Consider the following 20,919-nt stretch of genomic DNA (forward strand, 5'->3'; position numbering starts at 1 on the left):
GCATACCTCAAAGATATTCCTTTCACAGAGGAGGTAACTGATATCTATTTCCCAGTCTGGCCATTGGTGTGTTGTATGCCACACACTGTATGCCTATTTGCATACTGAGCCAGGTACAAATTGAGAGATTGAGAAATATACAAGAGAGGAAATTTACAGGAAGAAATAAAGAGTAGAGGTGTGTCCTGTTTATGAATAAAGACAAAGAATTGGTCTGTATATCTTGGAGTGCTAAGAGACACACTGAATCCTTCATCTCGGAGGCAAACTTACAGCGTGCATGTCTCATGAAAGAAGGGTCACAGCCACCCTAGCTCTAAAGTGCTGCAAGGAGTCTGGGTGAGCGGTATCCTATCCTACCAGATATGAGGGTGTCTTGTCAATTAAGTCTAGACTCCAGAATGCATATTATGCTTTTATTTTACATACCATCATTTGTTTCAAATATTTCCACTCGCCGTTACTTGAATCTCTATGATTTGTTAAATAAATTTATACCTACATATAACTATAAACAAATTTAAGTGCTGCGAGTTAAGCAAAGTGGTGATCTGAAGTTAAATTGGTAAGGTGGGTTGTAGTTTCTTTGGAAGCAGCGGATTGGTGAATACTGCAAGTGTCCCATGGACAAAAGTCTGGACACTCCAGGGAGACACTGGGAGAGCTCAAAAGTTCCAGTGTGCTTATTGTTAACCTGTAGAGTGACAGCAGAGCCTGCAAGGCCTAGAGGGGAGTATTTGTGTTGCCTGTGGCCAGTAAGGTTGGAGAGCTGACCCACAGCAATCCCAGACAAGGCTTCCTCACACTAAGGGTAGGTGGTAGTGAGGTGCCACATAACCTTGTGTTTACCTGGGAAGTGTCACAATGTGTACTCAACCTTTGAGGCACTCAGTTAAGGTTCTATCTAAGTTAGAACCCATCAGAGTTGTATGTCAGGGAATTTTCTTAGTTTTTAAAATTGTCCTAAGATTCTCTGAAGGAGCTTTGGAGCCACACCACCAAAGGTCCTCAGAATCAATGCTCCCACCTTGCAGATTCCATAAGATGCACAAGAACAGGGTGGGGGTGGCAGCATGTTAGGGGGACTTCCTTCTTCTTGTCCCCTTGCAGTGCAAACCCTTTAAAAGTCTGTAGGAGTAGCAGCCTCTTCCTGGGATCTGTAGGAAGTCCGTGTATATATGTACGTGAAGAGATTATGGCAGCTTGTCAAGACTTCCTCTTACCCTCTCAGCCATGTCAAGAAAAAATTTTCAATGTGAAAAAGTTAAGAATGACTGCTCACATGATTAAAATTGTATGCACTGGGCTAGATCTCAATAATCAAATATGAAAGAATGGTACTTCTTAGGTTGTCTCCCCCCTTCCCCCAAGGAAATTAAGAACCAAAAACACATGTAGACATATACGCGAGAAGGCATAAAAGTTGTCTCCAAAACACTGAAAAACAGAGTTTTAATTCCTTACCCGTCCAACAGAATCCACTGTGACACTGTGAGGAATCTTGAACTGACCAGCACCTGTACCATTTTCCCCACGCAGCCATATCTCCTGGAAATCTAACAGTAGAAACCAGGATAAATAATGAAAAAGTAGTTTTCACTTTTATTATGTAGCACAGGGATTCGCAACCTCTGGCACGTGGCTCACGGCTCACCAGGCTAAGCACCCTGGCGGGCTGGGCCGGTTTGTTTACCTGCCGCGTCCGCAGGTTCGGCCGATCCTGGCTCCCACTGGCCATGGTTTGCCGTCCCAGGCCAATGGGGGCTATGGGAAGCAGCGCGGGCTGAGGGATGTGCTAGACGCCACTTCCCGTAGCCCCCATTGGCCTGGGATGGCGAACCACGGCAGTGGTTCAGGACTTCAAAGGGATTTAAAACACAATCTCCCTCTTTTTGTAGTCCAGGGGATAGTCCCAATGACTTCAACGGGAGCAGGATTAGGCTCTTATTCCTAATTTCAAACTTTACAATTCATAAGGAGACAATCATATTTACATTTGTGGCTCACTATTTTTTCCATGCAGGATATATTTGTTTTTCATTTTATTTATCCATTTGGTGTCTGTATGTGTTAAAAAGAAAGCTACAGTATCAAGCACAGACAGAAAAGGGAAAAATCTCTCTCCTGGTCATGCTAGAAAGGCAAAACAAATTTTCACCCAAAATAAACTATAAAAAATATATTCCTTAGATTTATGTATCTACTGCTCACAATAATACAAAATGGAAGAGTATAACTGGCAATATACAAAGGTCTAATTTTGCCAAAAAATAAAGTTCATGGTCATCACAATGTATTGGTTTCTTTAAAGATTTGTTTCTTCAATAGAAAGACATTTTCAAGATGCGTGAATAACAGATGTATGACCTACATGAGAAACTACAGGGTCAAAGCTCATTGTAGGCCTCTGACACAGGTCCTAGCAAGCACACCCTCCTGGCCACCAGTTGGACTGCTCTGAGGGGGAATCCAAGCCTCTGTTGCTCTGGATTTTGTGTGTGTGTGTTAGTGTTAAACTTCTGAAGCCCCAGTAGGCTGTAGCAGTGTTTCCTCCAGTAGCCTCTCTGGCACATTTCCTGGGCACTGACTCTGTCTGCTATCCTTCTCAGCACACCTGCCCAGGACCAGCGCTGACCTCCAAGATACACCAGTTACTCAAACACATCCCTCTCCCAGAACTTCACCCCGAAGTGTGAAGCTTCTGGTGCACAGTTTAACTGGACATGCAGCAGTTGTGAAGCAGTCAACACACACTCAGACGCTTTGCACAGAGTCTAACACATTAATGCTCCTTTATACTTAATCATGTTAAGCAAGCACAGCATAGTACAGATTATTCAAAACAATAAAAAACTTACAATGCATGCCCTTTACCATTTCATCCTTCCCTTGGGAGTCCTTATGGCCCACTGGTATCTAGGTGGGCAGGGTGTCCCCTACCTCATGCAGGCTGCTACCTGCTGGGTGATCTCTCCCTTCTGAAGCGTCTTACCCAGCTTTTGTGACCTTGCTGTCTCCTGTTCCACACTTCCTCTTCCTCTCACCCCTATATTCCTGTGGGTTCTCTTATTTAAACCCTGTGACTGCCATTGTTTTGTTCCTGTGTCCACTGCTCCTACCTTTCTCCCATCCCTTCAGAAAAGTCAGTTAGCCTGATTTTCTAAGGATGCAGCTCATCCAGTGTTCCCGGCTCACCTAGTGTTCCCAGATGTTTGCACCTGAATAGGGTCATTGAGTCCTAAGCACTACCTACTGAATCTATCAGGCATGTACCTGCTACAGGCCTTGTTAGCAATGGTGAATCCAATATATAAAGACACTCAAGATATAGCAGTTTTTCAAAAAACAACTTCACAATATCAATCAGAATTCATAAATTGTACTGGTATAGCCCCATTCATCACAGCCTCAATTCTGAAAACACTAACACATGCTTAATTTCAAGCATGTGAATATTCACAAAAAAGTCACTGTGACTACTCACATGTTAGGGCCTTAATCTTTACCAAAACAATGAGAAAATAGGCAAGGGTTAAAATAGCAGTGACATGACAATCAAGGAGTTAGCTGATTAGCTGAGTGTTTCTGTTAAAATGATCAGTAGTGAAATAGGCTCTGATCCAAAGCGCATCAGAATCAATGGGGAATATGTCAACTAATTCTAATGGCCATAAGATCAGGCCCACCGTTAGCAATGTTAATGTTTAAAACTACTAGACCTCTAAATTTTCAAATGTCAACTCTTGTGTACGTTCCCTTTTCACATACCTGTGGACAGTTTGAATAATCTGTTGTTCATCCCTCCATCTCCATCCACAATGTAGATCTCCCCTGTTTGTTCCACAAATATTTCTGCTGGCTGATCGAACTGCAGCGGATTTAAACCTGATCCAGCTTTACCTTGAGTACCCAGGATCTGAATAAGTTTCCCAGAAGGACTGTACTGTTTAACTGTGTGCCCATACTCTCCTGTATTAAAGAAAGGCATAGAAATTTCTCAGCAAAACCATGGCTCTTTGACATCAACACAGTAATAACAAGATAAAAATCCACTGTCACTTTAAGAATGAAACTGAACTAAGAAAACTCTGCAGTAAGAGAATGATTTCAGATTAGCAAGGCATCAAATGTACATGTGCACAGGACTGGAGCTATCAGGATGGGATAGAGGACAAAAATTATGCATTGAGATGCATGCTTTTCTGGCCCTGCTCCTTGATTAAGATCTGGAAAAGTTGGCCAGGATTATCTGTTCTGGCAAATGAGCACGTGGCACAACTCATGAGCCTTCAAATTGCTCTATCTTGTACTGGGGAACCTGATCAGTGCACAATTAGGACTCGGGGAGCATGAATGCGGCTTAGTGTTCTTTTGGTACTGTCATAAATATAAAGGGAAGGGTCACGACATTTATGTATGCAGTAACATAAAATCCCTCCTGGCCAGAGGTACAGAATCACTTCCCTGTAAGGGGTTAATCAGTTTAATTAACCTAATTGGCACCTGACCAGAAGGACGAATGGGGAAAGAAGATATTTTCAAATCGGGGGGGAGGGCAGAAGGGGAAGGTTTTGTTTGTTCCCTCTTGGGACAGAGAGCAAGACCAAGTAGGTAAACCAGTTCCTTAAAAGATACCTGAAATGATACATCTAAAATTACAGAAATTGTAAGTAAAGGCAAGGAAATGTGTTAGATTATCTTTTGTTTTAGCTTGTGAATTTTCCTTATGCTAAGAGGTAGTTTTATTCCTGTTTTTTTGTAATTGTGAAATTGAGTCCAGAGGAGAGTCCTCTGTGTTTTAAATCTTTTATTCCCTGTAAAGTTACCTTCCATCCTGATTTTGCAGGTGTGATTCTTTTACTTTTTTCTTTATAATCAAGTTCTTCTTTTTAGAATTGGTGTGCTAAAAACCAAAGGATTTAGTCTGTGTTCATTTTGTTAACCTATTGGTTAGTATATTATTCTCAAGACTCCCCAGGAAAGGGAGTGAAGGGGCCTGGGGGGGGATATTTTGGGGGAAATAGGGACTTTGAATGATCTTTTTCCTGAATCTTAGTCTGAATCACTTGGTGATGGTAGCAATACTGTCCAAGGACAAGGAAAGGATTTGTGCCTTGGGGAAGTTTTTAACCTAAGCTGGTACTTATAAGCTTAGGAGGTCTTTCATACAGGTCCCCACATCTGTACCCTAGAGTTCAGAGTGTGGAGGGAACCCTGACAGATACCTTATTCAAGTAATTAAAATTACTGTTCAAAGAGATACCTGCAAAAAACCTATTTTCTCTGTGGCATAATATTTTTAACATGTTACCATTATACATACCGCTTCCAACATCTGTGATCCATACTGAAGTATCTGTAGGGGTGCTGACTGCAAAGATACCATGAGGCATTTCAACTGTGGAATTCCACGCATGCAGGAAATTTCCTTCATCTGAAAACACTAGTACCTTTGGTACATTAGTCCCTCTCTGAAGAAAAAAGGATCTTATCAAGCAAAACTCACCTTCGACAATTCTGTTTAAATGTTAGCAATTTTCACGTTAAAAACCTTTACAGACATTGATTAATAATTTTCACAACAACCTTTGGGTTGTGGGCAAGTACTTCTAACTCCATTTTACAGCTGGTGAAAGACACAGAAAGGTTAAGTTTGCAACTGTGTTCCTTAATTTTGGGACACTTACAGCCTGATATTCAGAGGTGCTGAGCCATTGCTGCTCTCATTGTCCTCATTTTGAATTGTGATTGCACACCACTTCTGTAAAAACCATCATGCTCTAGGTCTCCCAAGATGGGCACACAACATTTTTAATTGTAGTTAATTGTCCAAGATTGCAGGTGCCATGACTGTGTTTTATAAATCAAAGTCTCACCACTTTTGTTTGCATTGCTGAAGAGAGAGGGTCTTAACCAGAATCTAGATACCAACATGTACGCATGACTAGTACAGTTAGTAAAATTCTATTATAACAGTTGCTTGGGATGGCTGATTTTCTGTCTGTCTATCCTAGGTACTGATGTGGCCACTGTGACAGATATGGTGATTTCCTGCAATATCCTTGAAAGTCTTATGTATCTATTATTGTGGGCCGGGACTATATGTAATTTCTTTATGAGAGAGATGTGACAAATATTGCAACCCCATGTGTATCTTTGGGGTCCACTGTTTAAATGAATGTTTTATTGTGTTCCACTCCGGGGGGAAGGCTACCACAGCTCCTACAGGAACTAAAAACCGTGGATGGTGATTAAGGCAAGTCAGCCAGGTTGTAATCCCCAAAAGAGGTACCACCTCCTGGGGATGCTTGCGTATACTAGCTCAAACTAGATTTTTCACAGCCCAACAGACAAAGAAATGACTTTGGGATGAATAGCTTGAGTTTAAACTGATTTGGGCCTTCTTTCTGATTTACACAATGTACAGAACCTTCTATCTGGAGAAGTGGGAGTGAGGGGCTAAAAAAAATCAATGATTTTGTTAAAAAAAAATCAAGAAATTTTTCATTTAAATTGGATTTTTTTATTTTATTTAAATTTTAATAAGTTTTTCTTTATAAAAATAAACCTGTTTAAAATGAAATATGAATTTAATACAAAATTTGTTAAGGCGTAAAATTATAATCTCTTAAAACATTCAAAAAATAAATATGCTGAATCCATAAGCCTCTATCAAAAACTGAGTTAAAGGCTGCATTTCTATATAAAGAAAGAAGGAGGGAGAAAACAGCTAATTTTTGACATCAAGCTTTATAGATAGAGCACAATAGATCATGTACTGTATTAAGGGCTTGTTTTGTTAAATAAAAATAATTTCGATATGCTGTTTTGTATGTTTAATTAAATTTTAGTTACCATCCTAATGCAGCTTGACACAAATCATAAGAAAAATGTTAATTATCTAGTGAATAAGCAATATACCATTCACCATCTTCTAACATACTAAAAATGTACAATAAGAATTTGAAAATATTAAGCTATATAATTGCTTAAATAAATGTATATAGTCATAGTGTAACCTCCGAGGTAGTAAAAAGATGTACTAAATCTAGTGTAAAGGCTCTATTTAGCTGTAAATCAAACACATTGTAATGGTTATATCAACCAATGAGAATGCACCTTTCTCTAGAAAATAACTGACGTAAAAATGTAAAAGTAGATTAAAATCAATCGTTTCGATGAGGGGTGGGGAACCTACAGCCTGCCAGCCGGATCTGCCCGATGCTTCATTTCATCCGGCCTGTGGCAAGTCTCCATTGCTGTGGGCCGAAAGCCCTGAGCCTCAGCAACCACCGCAACCTCCTGTGATGCTGGAGCCGCAAGCGCCGACTCACCCCGCTGCGGGGGTGGGGTGGGATGCGGAGAGCTAGGGTTGCCAGGTTATTAGAAGTCCAGTTGGCTCCGTGCAGCTCTCAGAAGCATAAACCTAGAATGGTGCCCTTGAGGGACCATGAAGGGGGAACACGGGTGCAACTGCCCTGGACTACGACATATATGGTGGCAGCATATGTGAGGTCTATGTCAGTGTGAATTGCCATAAGTGCTAACAGCAGTGAAAGAAAGTACCATAGAAGGGAAAATCACTGAGTGAAGTCATAGTCTTTTGTAGAAAGGAATAGCGAAAAGAGAGCCTGGCAAAAATGAATTATCAGCAGCTGAAGAAAGGTCAGCTGGCTGAGCTATGCAAAGAAAGGAAGCTCAACGCAGAGGACTAAAGACACAGCTAGTAGGTTTGCTGTATTTTGATGATGAGAAGAGGTATGAAGTCCAGGTTGGTAGGGAACATTCAACTCACTGGCGCAGGGTCCAGCAGGCAGGAGAAATCTTGGAGCCAACACTTTGCAGGGCAGCATGGAAGAGGCTGACAAGAGGCAGCAACTATGTTCTGCCCAAACCGAATCCATCACTGCAACTGGGATCATGGTCAGGTCCACAGGTTGACCAAGATAGGATACAGCTGGAGAAGGACTGACTGCATCTGGAAACCCAGCTTTGCAGACCAGGAGCACCAGCACCAGCATGTAAAAGCAGCAAAGAATCCTGTGGCACCTTATAGACTAACAGATGTTTTGGAGCATGAGCTTTCATGGGTGAATACCCACTTCGTCGGATGCATGAAAAATGCCAGTGTCAGCACAAACACGCAGAGAAGGAGAAGTATTGTCAAGCTGGAGAGACTGTGCAAGTAGGACCAGGTTCAATAACATCAACTCAGAAAAGAGAAACTGTATCAGCAGAACCATAGTCTGGTATATGGAGCCAGTCACTAGCTACCTGTCCTGGTGAGTGGCATCGACTCCAAATTTCTTCCTTGTTTTAAGGAGGGGGATGATATGGATGTTTTTCTAAATGATTCTGAAATGGGGTTTGAAGGACTGACTCCTACCAGAGCCCTGGCTGGAGCTGGAAGGTGATCTCTGGTAAGCTTATTAGTTTGTATGTAGGTGCTTTCATTGTTTTAATATGTTTTCTCTGTAGTGTTTTCACCTTAAGATTAAATGTGCTTGCTTATAAAGGGCTGTGTGGTAACTTTCAACTGCTGACAACTACTTCTGGGCGGGCAATGCTCCATCCCTGCTCCGAACTCTACCGCTGTGGTAATAGGTAACCGTTATGGCCTTCTTGATACAGGAGAGAAGGAATCACCCCCTACAGTAAATGAGGAGAAGCCTCATACCCCTAAGGCTGGGAGGTCTGCTGCCACCACTGCGAATAGGAAACGTAGGGTAGTGGCGGTCAGAGACTCTCTGCTGAGGGAGACGGAGGCGCCCATCTGTCACCCTGACATTTCATCTTGGGAGGTATGCTGCCAGCCGGGGGCCCGTATCTGAGATGTTACAGAGGCATTGTTAAGAATTATCCAGCCCTCTGACTACTACCCCATGCTACTCATCCATGTGAGCACAAATGATACTGCGCGGTGTGACACTGAGCGGATCAAGAGTGACTACAGGGCTCTGAGAGTACAGGTGAAGGAGTTTGGAGCGCAGGTGGTATTCTCTTCGATTCTTCCTGTCAAAGGTAGGAGCCCAGGCAGAGACAGATGCATCATGGAGGTGAATGTCTGGCTGCGAAGATGGTGTCACCAGGAGGGCTTTGGCTTCCTCGACCACGGGATGCTATTCGAGGAAGGACTGCTAGGCAGAGATGGCATTCACTTTTCGAGGAGGGGAAAGACCCTATTTGCACACCTAGTGAGGAGGGCTTTAAACTAGGTTCGACGGAGACAGGTGAGCAAAGCCCACAGGTAAGTGGGGAACATGGAGACCTGAGAGATGGGTCGGAAACAAAAGGGAGCGTGGGCTATAATGGCAGAGAGAAAGGAGGGTCAGGACAAAACTGGGAGGCAAGATCAAATCAGTATCTTAGATGCCTATATACAAACGCGAGAAGTATGGGTAATAAGCAGGAAGAACTGGAAGTGCTAATAAATAAATACAACTATGTCATTGTTGGCATCACTGAAACTTGGTGGGATAATACACGATTGGAATGTTGGTGTGGACGGGTACAGCTTGCTCAGGAAGGATAGACAGGGGAAAAAGGGAGGAGGTGTTGCCTTATATATTAAAAATGTACACACTTGGACTGAGGTAGAGATGGACATAGGAGACGGAGGTGTTGAGAGTCTCTGGGTTAGGTTAAAGGGAGTAAAAAACAACGGTGATGTCATGCTAGTAGTCTACTACAGGCCACCTAACCAGGTGGAAGTGATGGATGAGGCTTTTTTTAAATAACTAACAAAATCATCCAAAGCCCAAGATTTGGTGGTGATGGGGGACTTCAACTATCCAGATATATGTTGGGAAAATAACACCGCGGTGCACAGACTACCCAATAAGTTCCTGGACTGCATTGCAGACAACTTTTTATTTCAGAAGGTTGAAAAAGCTACTAGGGGGGAAGCTGTTCCAGACTTGATTTTAACAAATAGAGAAGAACTCATTGAGAATTTGAAAGTAGAAGGCAGCTTGGGTGAAAGTGATCATGAAATCATAGAGTTTGCAATTCTAAGGAAGGGTAGAAGGGAGTACAGCAAAATAGAGACAATGGATTTCAGGAAGGTGGATTTTGGTAAGCTCAGAGATCTGATAGGTAAGGTCCCATGGGAATCAAGTCTGAGGAGAAAAACAACTGAGGAGAGTTGGCAGTTTTTCAAAGGGAAACTATTAAGGGCCCAAAAGCAAGCTATTCCACTGGGTAGGAAAGATAGAAAATGTGGCAAAAGACCACCTTGGCTTAACCACGATCTAAACCATCTTAACCATGATCTAAAAAATAAAAAGGAGTCATATAAAAAATGGAAACTAGGTCAGATTACAAAGGATAAATATAGGCAAACAAGGCAGGAATGCAGGGGCAAGATTAGAAAGGCAAAGGCACAAAATGAGCTCAAACTAGCTATGGGAATAAAGGAAAACAAGAAGACTTTTTATCAATACATTAGAAGCAAGAGGAAGACCAAGGCCAGGGTAGGCCACTGCTCAGTGAGGAGGGAGAAACAGTAACAGGAAACTTGGAAATGGCAGAGATGCTTAATGACTTCTTTGTTTCAGTCTTCACTGAGATGTCTGAAGGAATGCCTAACATAGTGAATGCTTATGGGAAGAGGGTAGGTTTAGAAGATAAAATAAAAAAGAACAAGTTAAAAATCACTTAGAAAAGTTAGATGCCTGCAAGTCACCAGGGCCTGATGAAATGTATCCTAGAATACTTAAGGAGCTAACAGAGGAGGTATCTGAGCCTCTAGCTATTATCTTTGGAAAATCATGGGAGACGGGAGAGATTCCAGGAGACTGGAAAAGGGCAAATATAGTGCCCATCTATAAAAAGGGAAATAAAAACAATCCAGGAAACTACAGACCAGTTAGTTTAACTTCTGTGCCAGGGAAGATAATGTAGCAAGTAATTAAGGAAATCATCTGCAAACACTTGGAAGGTGGTAAGGTGCTAGGGAATAGCCAGTATGGATTAGAAAAGAACAAATCATGTCAAACCAATCCGATAGCTTTCTTTGATAGGATAATGAGTCTTGTGGATAAGGGATAAGCGGTGAATGTGGTATATGTAGACTTTAGTAAGGCATTTAATATGGTCTCACATGATATTCTTATCGATAAACTAGGCAAATACAATTTAGATGGAGCTACTGTAAGGTGGGTGCATAACTGGTTGGATAACCATACTCAGAGAGTAGTTATTAATGGTTCCCAATCCTGCTGGAAAGGTATAACAAGTGGGGTTCTGCAGGGGTCTGTTCTGGGACCGGCTCTATTCAATATCTTCATCAATGACTTAGATGTTGGCATAGAAAATACGCTTATTAAGTTTGCAGATGATACCAAACTGGGAGGGACTGCAACTGCTTTGGAGGACAGGTTCATAATTCAAAATGATCTGGACAAATTGGAGAAATGGTCTGAGGTAAACTGGATGAAGTTTAATAAAGACAAATGCAAAGTGCTCCACTTGGGAAGGAACAATCAGTTTCACACATATAGAATGGGAAGAGACTATCTAGAAAGGAGTATGGCAGAAAGGGATCTAGGGGTTATAGTGGACCACAAGCTAAATATGAGTCAACAGTGTGATGCTGTTGCAAAAAAAGCAAATGTGATTCTGGGATGCATTAACAGGTGTGTTGTGAGCAAGCCAGAGGAAGTCATTCTTCCGCTCTACTCTGTACTGGTTAGGCCTCAACTGTAGTATTGTGTCCAGTTCTGGGCACCGCATTTCAAGAAAGATGTGGAGAAATTGGAGAGGGTCCAAAGAAGAGCAACAAGAATGATTAAAGGTCTTGAGAACATGACCTACGAAGGAAGGCTGAAAGAATTGGGTTTGTTTAGTTTGGAAAAGAGAAGACTGAGAGGGGACATGATAGCAGTTTTCAGGTATCTAAAAGGGTGTCATCAGGAGAAGGGAGAAAACTTGTTCACCTTAGCTTCTAACGATAGAACAAGAAGCAATGAGCTTAAACTGCAGCAAGGGAGATTTAGGTTGGACATTAGGAAAAAGTTCCTGTCAGGGTGGTTAAACACTGAAATAAATTGCCTAGGGAGGTTGTGGAATCTCCATCTCTGGAGATATTTAAGAGTAGGTTAGATAAATGTCTATCTGGGATGGTTTAGACAGTATTTGGTCCTGCCATGAGGGCAGGGGACTGGACTTGATGACCTCTTGAGGTCCCTTCCAGTCCTAGAGTCTATGAATCTATGTTGTGCATAACTGCCTTGAGAGAAAGCAAAATGCAGACCCTGCCCTGTTTAGGCAGTCTGGATTCCAGGGAATATCACAGTGTAGCCACGGAACGGTGCAATCTTGAAAGCCCCTTGGTCAGGAGGGAGAGATAAGGTCTCTCCCCAAGAGAGTTAATGACTGAGGAGCTGGGAGCCTAAAAGGGGTGCCCTTAATCAACCATGGAGGTGAATGTAGGTGCAGTTACCCTGAATTGTGACAGCCCCCAACACTGGAGTTTCTGAGCACCTCGCGGTTTTAGATTTACTCCTATGAGTATCATTATCCTCATTTTACAGATGGGGAAGAGAGGCAGAGAGAGATTAAGTATCTAGGGATATAAATACTGTTAAAAAAGTGAATCGTTTAAACAATTAAAAAGATGTCATTTAAATGGTTAACTGTTCAAGTGGCTGGGGCCCCTCTGGCCAGCACGGCTGGGCCCGCTCCATCTGGATGCTGCAGCTGGGCTCATGGCGCTGCTCCGGGTGGGTGGTGCTGCTCAGGCTGCTCCAGGTGGTGCAGCTGGGCCCACTGGGCTGGTCGGTGAAGGGTCGCTGGGGACAGCCAGTAAGACTATGCTTACCAGTTAACTTTTTACATCCCTGTAAGTATCTTGCCCAAATTCACACAGGATGTTTGTGGCAATGCAGGAATTGAACCCGGGTCTCCCACAGCCCACTGGGGCTATCCTTCTTTTGCCGTTTACTGAATTGAGGCAGGGATGTGAAGAACAGTAGCAGAAGTGACATATACAGTTGCCTCGGTTCTCCTAGCAGGCTTCCATGTTGTAGGCTATCTGATTTGTATCTTTCCTTGTGGCACTTGACATTTCAAAACTTTTTTTTTTTAAATCTGAAGACTTTAAAAAACATAAAACCAACAAGTCCAATATGCACAGAAAGAACCTTCATATCCAGGACTACTTTAAAAAATGTATACTATTAATAACCTTAGTCAAATTTACATCAATAATTTAATACAATAAACTGTTATAATTATCTTAATATAAATGCAAATGGTAACTCCACATGGGAAAAGCAATATAATGCTAATAAAGACAAAAATCCAGTGCTATTACTTACTTGTGCAACATAGACCAGATCATGGAGAGGGTCAACAGCAACACAAAATGTCTGCCCAGTGAAATATTCTGGACGTTTAGGCCAGCCTACATCCAGCTTGTAAAGCTGTTGTTCTGTCCTCCAAGGGGAATAAAAAGCAATTGCTCTTAATACCTTAAAATGTAAAAGTAAAAAAACATTAACAGTTAAATTCCATGAGATTCTGCTTTCTATAATCCTTCAGCTTTTTATTAGTTGTTGTTAGGGTGAGATTTTCAAAGACACAAATTTGATGGTTGGGTGTCTAATTTCCATTGAAAGTCAATGGATGTTATGCATCTAGCTGTTTTTTGGGCCTTTCTAAATCTTCCTTGTTAGAGCCAAGTGAATCAGCACACTTGAAACATTAAATCAAGTGTACATCCACCAATTACTCAATAACAAATATTATTCTGACATGGGATTGTATCTAAATGGAGCACAGGGATGCTGTAGAATTACTGAGGCAAAATTACACAATTGTTTCCCAGTTGTGTAGTTCTTGGCACTCAAAATGTGCTGAGCTCTTTTTTACAACTTTTAAAAACTGCTTAACTCTTATAACAATTCTGGATGGTGTGTCCACAATAGCCTTCCAGTAGCTGTACCTGATGTGCTGGCTAACCACGTTGATCAGAATCATGTTCAAGACAATTCACCCTGAGCAGTGACACAGTTTTGAATTGGGTAATATGGAAACAAGTCATACCACATGTGTTTAAAGAGGTTGTGTGAACTGGGAGGCAGCTAGATTTAATTTCCCAAAGCCGTTTCCATTATCAAGGGACCTTCACTGTATAACATCTGTGTGTGTTAATAGGTAGTTGATAGCTCCATTATAGAGCATCCAATGGATCTCAAGACTCTTGCTGCCACAACCACAGAGTTCAACGTGACTCCATTCTGCTACAGCCAGGATTGGAATCCTAATCCTTCAGCTCGCTACAGTTCTCTACAACTTAAGCTAAAGAAGATCTCTAGTGGCTTATTCTAGTAGTAGGCTCCTTATGCTCTTGGAGGGCTTTGCTGAAAGACAACACCATGCTCACTCTCTTGTACACATAAAACCAGAATGTTACTATAGACGAAAGCATCAGAGATCGGTTTTTGGAGATGAAGGCGGTGACAGTAGACAGGATGAGCACATGTGCATTTCAAAGACCACATCCAGCCAGGTCTAACACATTTTGCCACCCTCCCAGAAGCCTCCCATAGAGACTTTCAGCCTTTCCTTACACACAAGGAGAGCCAAAAATCTTAAGGAGACACTTGATTAGTAGCCCTGCAAGCAACTCAGCCTCTTGCAGCTGGCTACTGATCCTGGCAGAGCTGGGAAGGCATCTATTTTCTCTCTCTCCAAAGGTAAAATGCTGGATTGTGCAGCGCAAGTGAGCAAAGGGGGGGGAGGGGGACTTAGTTTAAGGAGGGGCCAGAAGAGGGAAAACAAAGTACAGAGAGAATGAGTGTGGCAAAGAGAAAGCGGAAAGAGAGGAATAGGTTGAAACACAGGAAGAGAAGGAATGAGCAGGGAAGTGAAAAAAGAGGATAAAAGCCAGAATCCTGTGAACATAGGCAGATCAGGAGGGCAAAGCATTAAGACAAGAAAAAGAAAAAGGAATATGCAGGGCCCTGGACACTCCATGATTTCATGACAATGGGATCTGCTACATAATTTATCTCCTTACCATAGAACTGTGCTCCAGAATCTGACCTTTATATGTATACTATATATATAAAATGTATATTCTAGCCCTTACAGTCACAGAGAAAAACTCAAATGTGAGCCAAGCATAAACTGTCTGCATCATCTACCAGCATCTGAAGGGATGGGGTGACTTGTCCCATCCATTTTAATCAGGGCCCTCTGGACTCTGCAATTCTATGGCTGCTTAATTTGGCACTCTCCTAATAAAAGTCAGACTTGCAGACACCTGATTAAAAATATAGTAGAGGTAACAAAGAGAGAGAAAATATTTTCTAACACCTCACCCTTTACTGTAATATAGCTGGTATTCTTTTTCTTAATTAAGGGAAAAGAGGGAGAGAGACAAGGCTGAAGTTGATTCCTTACTCCCAGTTCCTTATTTGTGGTACCAGCTCCACATTCATGGTTCCCAGTTCCTTATTCAAAGGCCAACATTATTTAAAAATATACCAATGTAAGATTAAATATTTAGAAAAGTCATCAGATTAATGTGGCAATGTGATAATTTTAGTTACTAATTCCTTAATGATTTATTAAATAAATAATCAGAGAGTTGGGTTTTCACTGCCTGCATGTGACTCCCCAACCCCAAGTTTTGTTCCTGTGCAATACACTGTTACACGTCACACCCCTACCACACTTCCATATCGTACAGAGACTGAATAAGAGGGTGGGTTTTGACAGACTGTATGTGAATAAATGAGTCTTGGGACACCCAAAGTGACACATCCTTGTGACCATCAGACTGTTCTTAAGGAGCTGGGAATCCCACTCGCTGACCCAAAGCTTTGTTGTTGCATTGTATGCTGCAAAATGTCATACCTCCACTCCACTTCCATTTTATAAATGGTGATTGAATAAGGAAACTAGGATTTGAATGTACATGACAAAATGTCATTTAGTGTGACCCGTGACACACTTCCCCGTGACTATCAGGCTGTTGTGAAGGACCTGGGCCATGCCACTCGCCGATCTGAGGATTTGGTTGTGCGTAACGTGCTGCCACATGTCAGACCCCCAACTCACTTCCATTTTGTATATGAAGATTGAATAGGGAATCGGATTTTGATTGGCTGTACAATGTGTCTCGGGTTATCCCAAGTGACATGTCCCTGTGATCATCAGACTGTTCTGAAGAAGCTGGGACATCCCACTCACCAACCTGAAGCTTTGTTGTTACACAATATGCTGCCACATGTTACTCCTATTCCACACTGCTTGAATAAGGAGTAGGAATTTGACTTACTGTATATGACAAAAAGTGTCTCAGGTCACTTCAGGTGTTCTGAAGGAGCTGGGATATGCCCCTTGCCAACCACAAGGTTTGTTCTTGGGCTTTATGCTTCCCCACCCCTGTTCCATATTGTACATAGGGCTTAAATAAGGAGCTGGGTTTTGACAGACTAAACATGAGATAATTCAATTTGGGTCACCTCAAGTGACATATCTCCACAAATGTCAGACTGTTCTGAAGTAGCTGAGACATGCCAGGAGTTAGATTAGATGACCCTTGTGGTCTCTTTTAACCCAGTGGTTCTACGATTCTATGCCACTTGCCAAACCAAGGATTTGTTCTTCAGCAATATACTATCACTCGTCACATCCCCACCCCAGTTCCGTATTGTACATAGTGTGTGAATAAGGTGCTGGCTTTTGACTGGCTGTATGGGACAAAATACATATTGAGTTACCCCAAGAGACAAGTCCCTGAAACAGTTATTTCATTACGAAGAGATGAGGTTATGCCCCTTCCACAGGCAAATTTTCATTTCTGATCTGACAGATATATTGCCCCAATTTTTGTGTGTGTTTTCTCTGTTAGTTAACATACAATATTGCATGTAAAAATCAACAGAATCAGTATTCAATGAATTTGCTGCAAATCAGGCTGTAATGTTTTCATAGAAATTATATGATAGTTACAAATGAAGAAGTCCATTGGAACTTTGGTTTGTTTTTAGATGAAAAATGTATTATTATTTTTTTTAAATTCTGTTCACATAAAAGCAGTTGTGCCTATTAGAGTTGTGTGTTTTGCTCATTACACGAGAAAAAATAAAGACAAGACACTGCATGGGCACAGCTACCTTCCAATAATCATGTTTATGAGCTATATGCAAACATAAAAGGCCTATCAATGCATATTGCTGCTTTGAGTGGTTTCTGATGGCTTCTAAAACACAGAAACAGTGAACACCACGAGCGTGCTCACATTCTACTTAAATGAATATGTAATGTAGTTGTAGCTGTGTTGTGTGAACCAGTTTGTGTCTTGCGTTGCTGTGAGACTCAGACAGAAGCAGTGTAGACAGGTACACTGTAATGGAATTTGAAGAATCTCTTTGTAGTTAGACTATCTCTACCTCCTTTCCTTTTTAATTCCAAAATTCCATCATAGAAATGCCAGCTCTCAATTTGACCAAATTTGTGGAGGAAACAAACAAAATAGTTCCCAGTGTCGTATATCATTCCAACAACTTTGTACATATGACATGACCTTTTGTTTTGGTAAGTTTTACTGTTCATACAAATAATATTGATGACTTCTATTGAACTAATCAATATTTGAAACACTGTAAATATTAATACTATATTCAAGTTTCATAAAAAGTACTACAGGGAGGGCAGTTGGTGTATTTTTCTGTGGTAGGGGAACTGCATTTTTGTTTGAATATTCAATGAATGGTATTTGAAAAAAGACAAGTCACTACTACTCTGAAACACATCCACCAAAATGCATCTGTTGTCTTTCAACTTACTTGCTATCATATACAGAAATCTTCGCTGTAAATAACCCAGGGTAAAATTTTTGAATCTTTCTGTGATCAGACTTAACAATAACAAATAAGATGCCTGGGTCACCATTAATGAAATGTGTACACAATTGGCATAATCCATTGCATATGTTCATGTTTACTCTGAAACTGTAAAATAAGTATAGATGTTGCTATTTATTATATTTTAATTAATTAAGCAATGGTTGCTGGTAGAGCTGTTTATTGGTGACACTTATATTTAAGCATTCCTAAGGATCTGTACAGCCAGACCCTATTTTGCACAGAAAGGAAGTTTCTTCATAAATTTCTGCAAAGAATTGCTGCATAATCTGGTGCTGTCTGTCACTTTATGGTCTGTAATCTTGACACAATCACCTATTGCACCAAACATCCACATGGAGGCAGAAACTTCGATGTGTGTGCAGAAGGGCCAGTAATAGCGTTTCATAGATACTCAAGTATACCTAGACCATCCCTGCCAGGTGTTTATCTAATCTGTTCTTAAAAACATCCAATGTTGGGGATTCAGCAACCTCTCCTGGAAGCCTAATCCAATGCTTAACTATCTTGATAGTTAGAAAGTTTTTCCTAATGCCTAACCTAAATCTCCCTTGTGGCAGATTAAGCCAATGACTTCTTGTCCTAATGTAAGTGGACATGCAGATCAATTGATCACTGTTCTCTTTATAACCCTTAATGTATTTCAAAACTGTTTTCATGCCCCTTCAATCTTCTTTTCTCAAGACCAAATTTATCCACCTTTCAAGTCAAGTTTCCTAAACCTTTTATCATTTTTGCTTCTCTCCTCTGGACTTGCTCTAATTTTTCCATATGTTTCTTAAAGTGTGTCATCCAGAGCGGGGCACACTACTTTGGTTGAGGCCTCACCACTGCTGAGTTGAACAGGACATTTTCCTCAGTGTCTTATATGTGACACTCCTGCTAATACACCCCTAAATAGTATTAGCCTTTTTTACCACTGAATCACATTGTTGGCTCATACTTAAGGCTCTGTGTTTGTCGCAGAGTTCATGGATTCTGTGACTCTCCCTGACCTTTGTGACTTCTGCAGCAGCTGGTGTGCCTGGTTCGGGGGCTGCCTAAGCAGCTCAGGTAACCTCCTGGGCCAGGTGCACCGGCTGCTGCTGGGGCCGTCTCCCCATCTCAGCCCCCCAGCAGCAGGAGTTTAGGTGTGGTGGGGCTCAGAGCTGGGGTGAGTGGTGCTTACCTGGAGAGGGGGGCTCCTTCCCTCAGCTCCTAGCTCCATATGCTGCCTCTATCAGCAGCACCGCCCTCGCAGCTCCCATTAGTCATGGTTCCCAGCCAATGGGTGCTGCAGAACCGAGGCTTGGGCAGAGGAGGCAAGGCAGCATGTGGAGCTCAGGAGCTGGATAGGGAGCCTACCCTGGCCCTGCCAACACCTCCCTCGTCACCTCTCCCAGCACTCGCAATGCCCTTCCCCAACCCCTCCCCCAAAAAGCATTTGTGGCACCCTCCCACATTTTAGTCAGGGGTATATAATAAAAGTCATAGGCAGGTCATGAGCTGTGAATTTTTGTTTACTGACTGTTGTGACGTTGCACTCTATATGATTTTATGAAAATATGCTAATTGGAATATGCTTCATGCAAAAGGTATCATTACAAAGCTTATAATCTACTGTGTGTGATCATCCTATCTGTATGAATGTACCACTCTTGTATCTGAACCTAGAAATATGAAATATAACTCTGAGGGTCTATTGTAATTATGCAAAGTGTGGGACATTAATGGTGGTTTGGAATCTTGATGACTCCCATTAACCAGGACAACTGACTGCAGATGGATCTGTAAGTCTTCCTGTCTACCTGTGTGCTGGCAAGTGGGTAATGAAGTCTTACAGTGACATGTGATCATGTCACCTGAACTAGAATCCATCTTTAACCTGGTGTCTTTCCATTGAGGGGGTGGGAACCCAGAGAGGGACAAAGGATTCCTGCCTTATGCAAAAGATAAATAAATGGGTGGAACAGAACAAAGATGGAGCCATCATGAGGAATCCCCTAGCTACCACCTGAGCTGGAACAAGGGCTGTACCAGGGGAAAGAATGGTGCCCAGACTAGGAAGGCATCCGGTCTGTGAAAGAAATGTATTGAAACATCTTTCAGCAGAGGTAGTATTGGCACATCAGATGGCAGCTCCCAAGGCGGTTTCTGTGATCTAACTCGTCACACTTGTGACTTTTACTAAAAATACCCGTGACTAAAATGTAGTCTTACTCATATTCAATCTGTGACCTGATAAAACCCCCAGATCATTTTCAGCAGTACTACCACCTAGCCAGTTATTCCTCATTTTGCAGCTATCCATTTGATTTTTCCTTCCTATGTATAGCATTTTGTGTGACATATATGGCAATTTCCTGCAATATCCTTGCGACACCTTCCTGAATTAAGGTTAAGTACATTTTGAGTCCATTGCATTAAGTGAAACGGTTATGTATTACTGTGGACTAGGATTGTCTGTACTTCTCTAGGGGAGAGATAGGATGTAAACCCCAGGATGTGTTAATAACTTCAGAGGAGTATACTGAACAATGGGCCAGACAAGAATGGACAATTGGGGTAGTGTCAAGTGATTTTCCTGAGGATCGCTAGGGGGAGGTGAATGCAAATTTCCCCACCTGTAGTTATGCAAAAAAAAAAAATCAGACTTTTGAAGCTATGCTCTTCAGAGGAGCTCACTATCTACTGATTACCTGTTCCTGGAACCTGAAGAGCAATGAAAGAGTGAACTTTTCTAGCAATTCTGGTTCTAAGCTGAGGTTGTTATGAACTTGTAACCACAGAAAAACCCTTTTGTGGAGTTTGAAGGACTGTCTCCTACCAGAGTCTTTGCTGGAGTTGAGGGTGATCAGTAGTACACTTATTGGTATGCATGTAGGTTCTTTTGTTGTTTTAATATGCTTTCTCTATGATGCTTTCACCTTAAGAATAAATGTGCTTGCTTATAAAGGGCTATATGGTAACTTGCAACTGAAGGCAATTACGCTGTTCATAGCCTCCAAAGAGAAAACAAAGTGCAGATGCTGGCCTCATTAGGCAGTTTGGCTTGATGGAA

The 20,919-nt window shown here is 41.8% G+C and overlaps 1 protein-coding gene across 2 annotated transcripts in view; it reads right to left on the reverse strand.

Moving 5' to 3' along the window:
* The window catches only part of NHLRC3 (NHL repeat containing 3), a 28,707-nt gene that overhangs the window by 5,658 nt on the left and 2,130 nt on the right, over positions 1-20,919 (reverse strand). For both annotated transcript variants that reach the window (XM_050950819.1, XM_050950809.1), the window contains exons 2-5: positions 13,320-13,472; positions 5,324-5,471; positions 3,769-3,969; positions 1,465-1,556 (exon numbers count right to left, since the gene is read on the reverse strand). In XM_050950819.1, the coding sequence (XP_050806776.1) occupies positions 1,465-1,556; positions 3,769-3,969; positions 5,324-5,471; positions 13,320-13,472 (594 nt within the window). The remainder of the gene's footprint in view (positions 1-1,464; positions 1,557-3,768; positions 3,970-5,323; positions 5,472-13,319; positions 13,473-20,919) is intronic.

Source organism: Gopherus flavomarginatus, chromosome 1, assembly GCF_025201925.1.
Source record: "Gopherus flavomarginatus isolate rGopFla2 chromosome 1, rGopFla2.mat.asm, whole genome shotgun sequence".
Taxonomy (NCBI): Eukaryota; Metazoa; Chordata; order Testudines; family Testudinidae; genus Gopherus; species Gopherus flavomarginatus.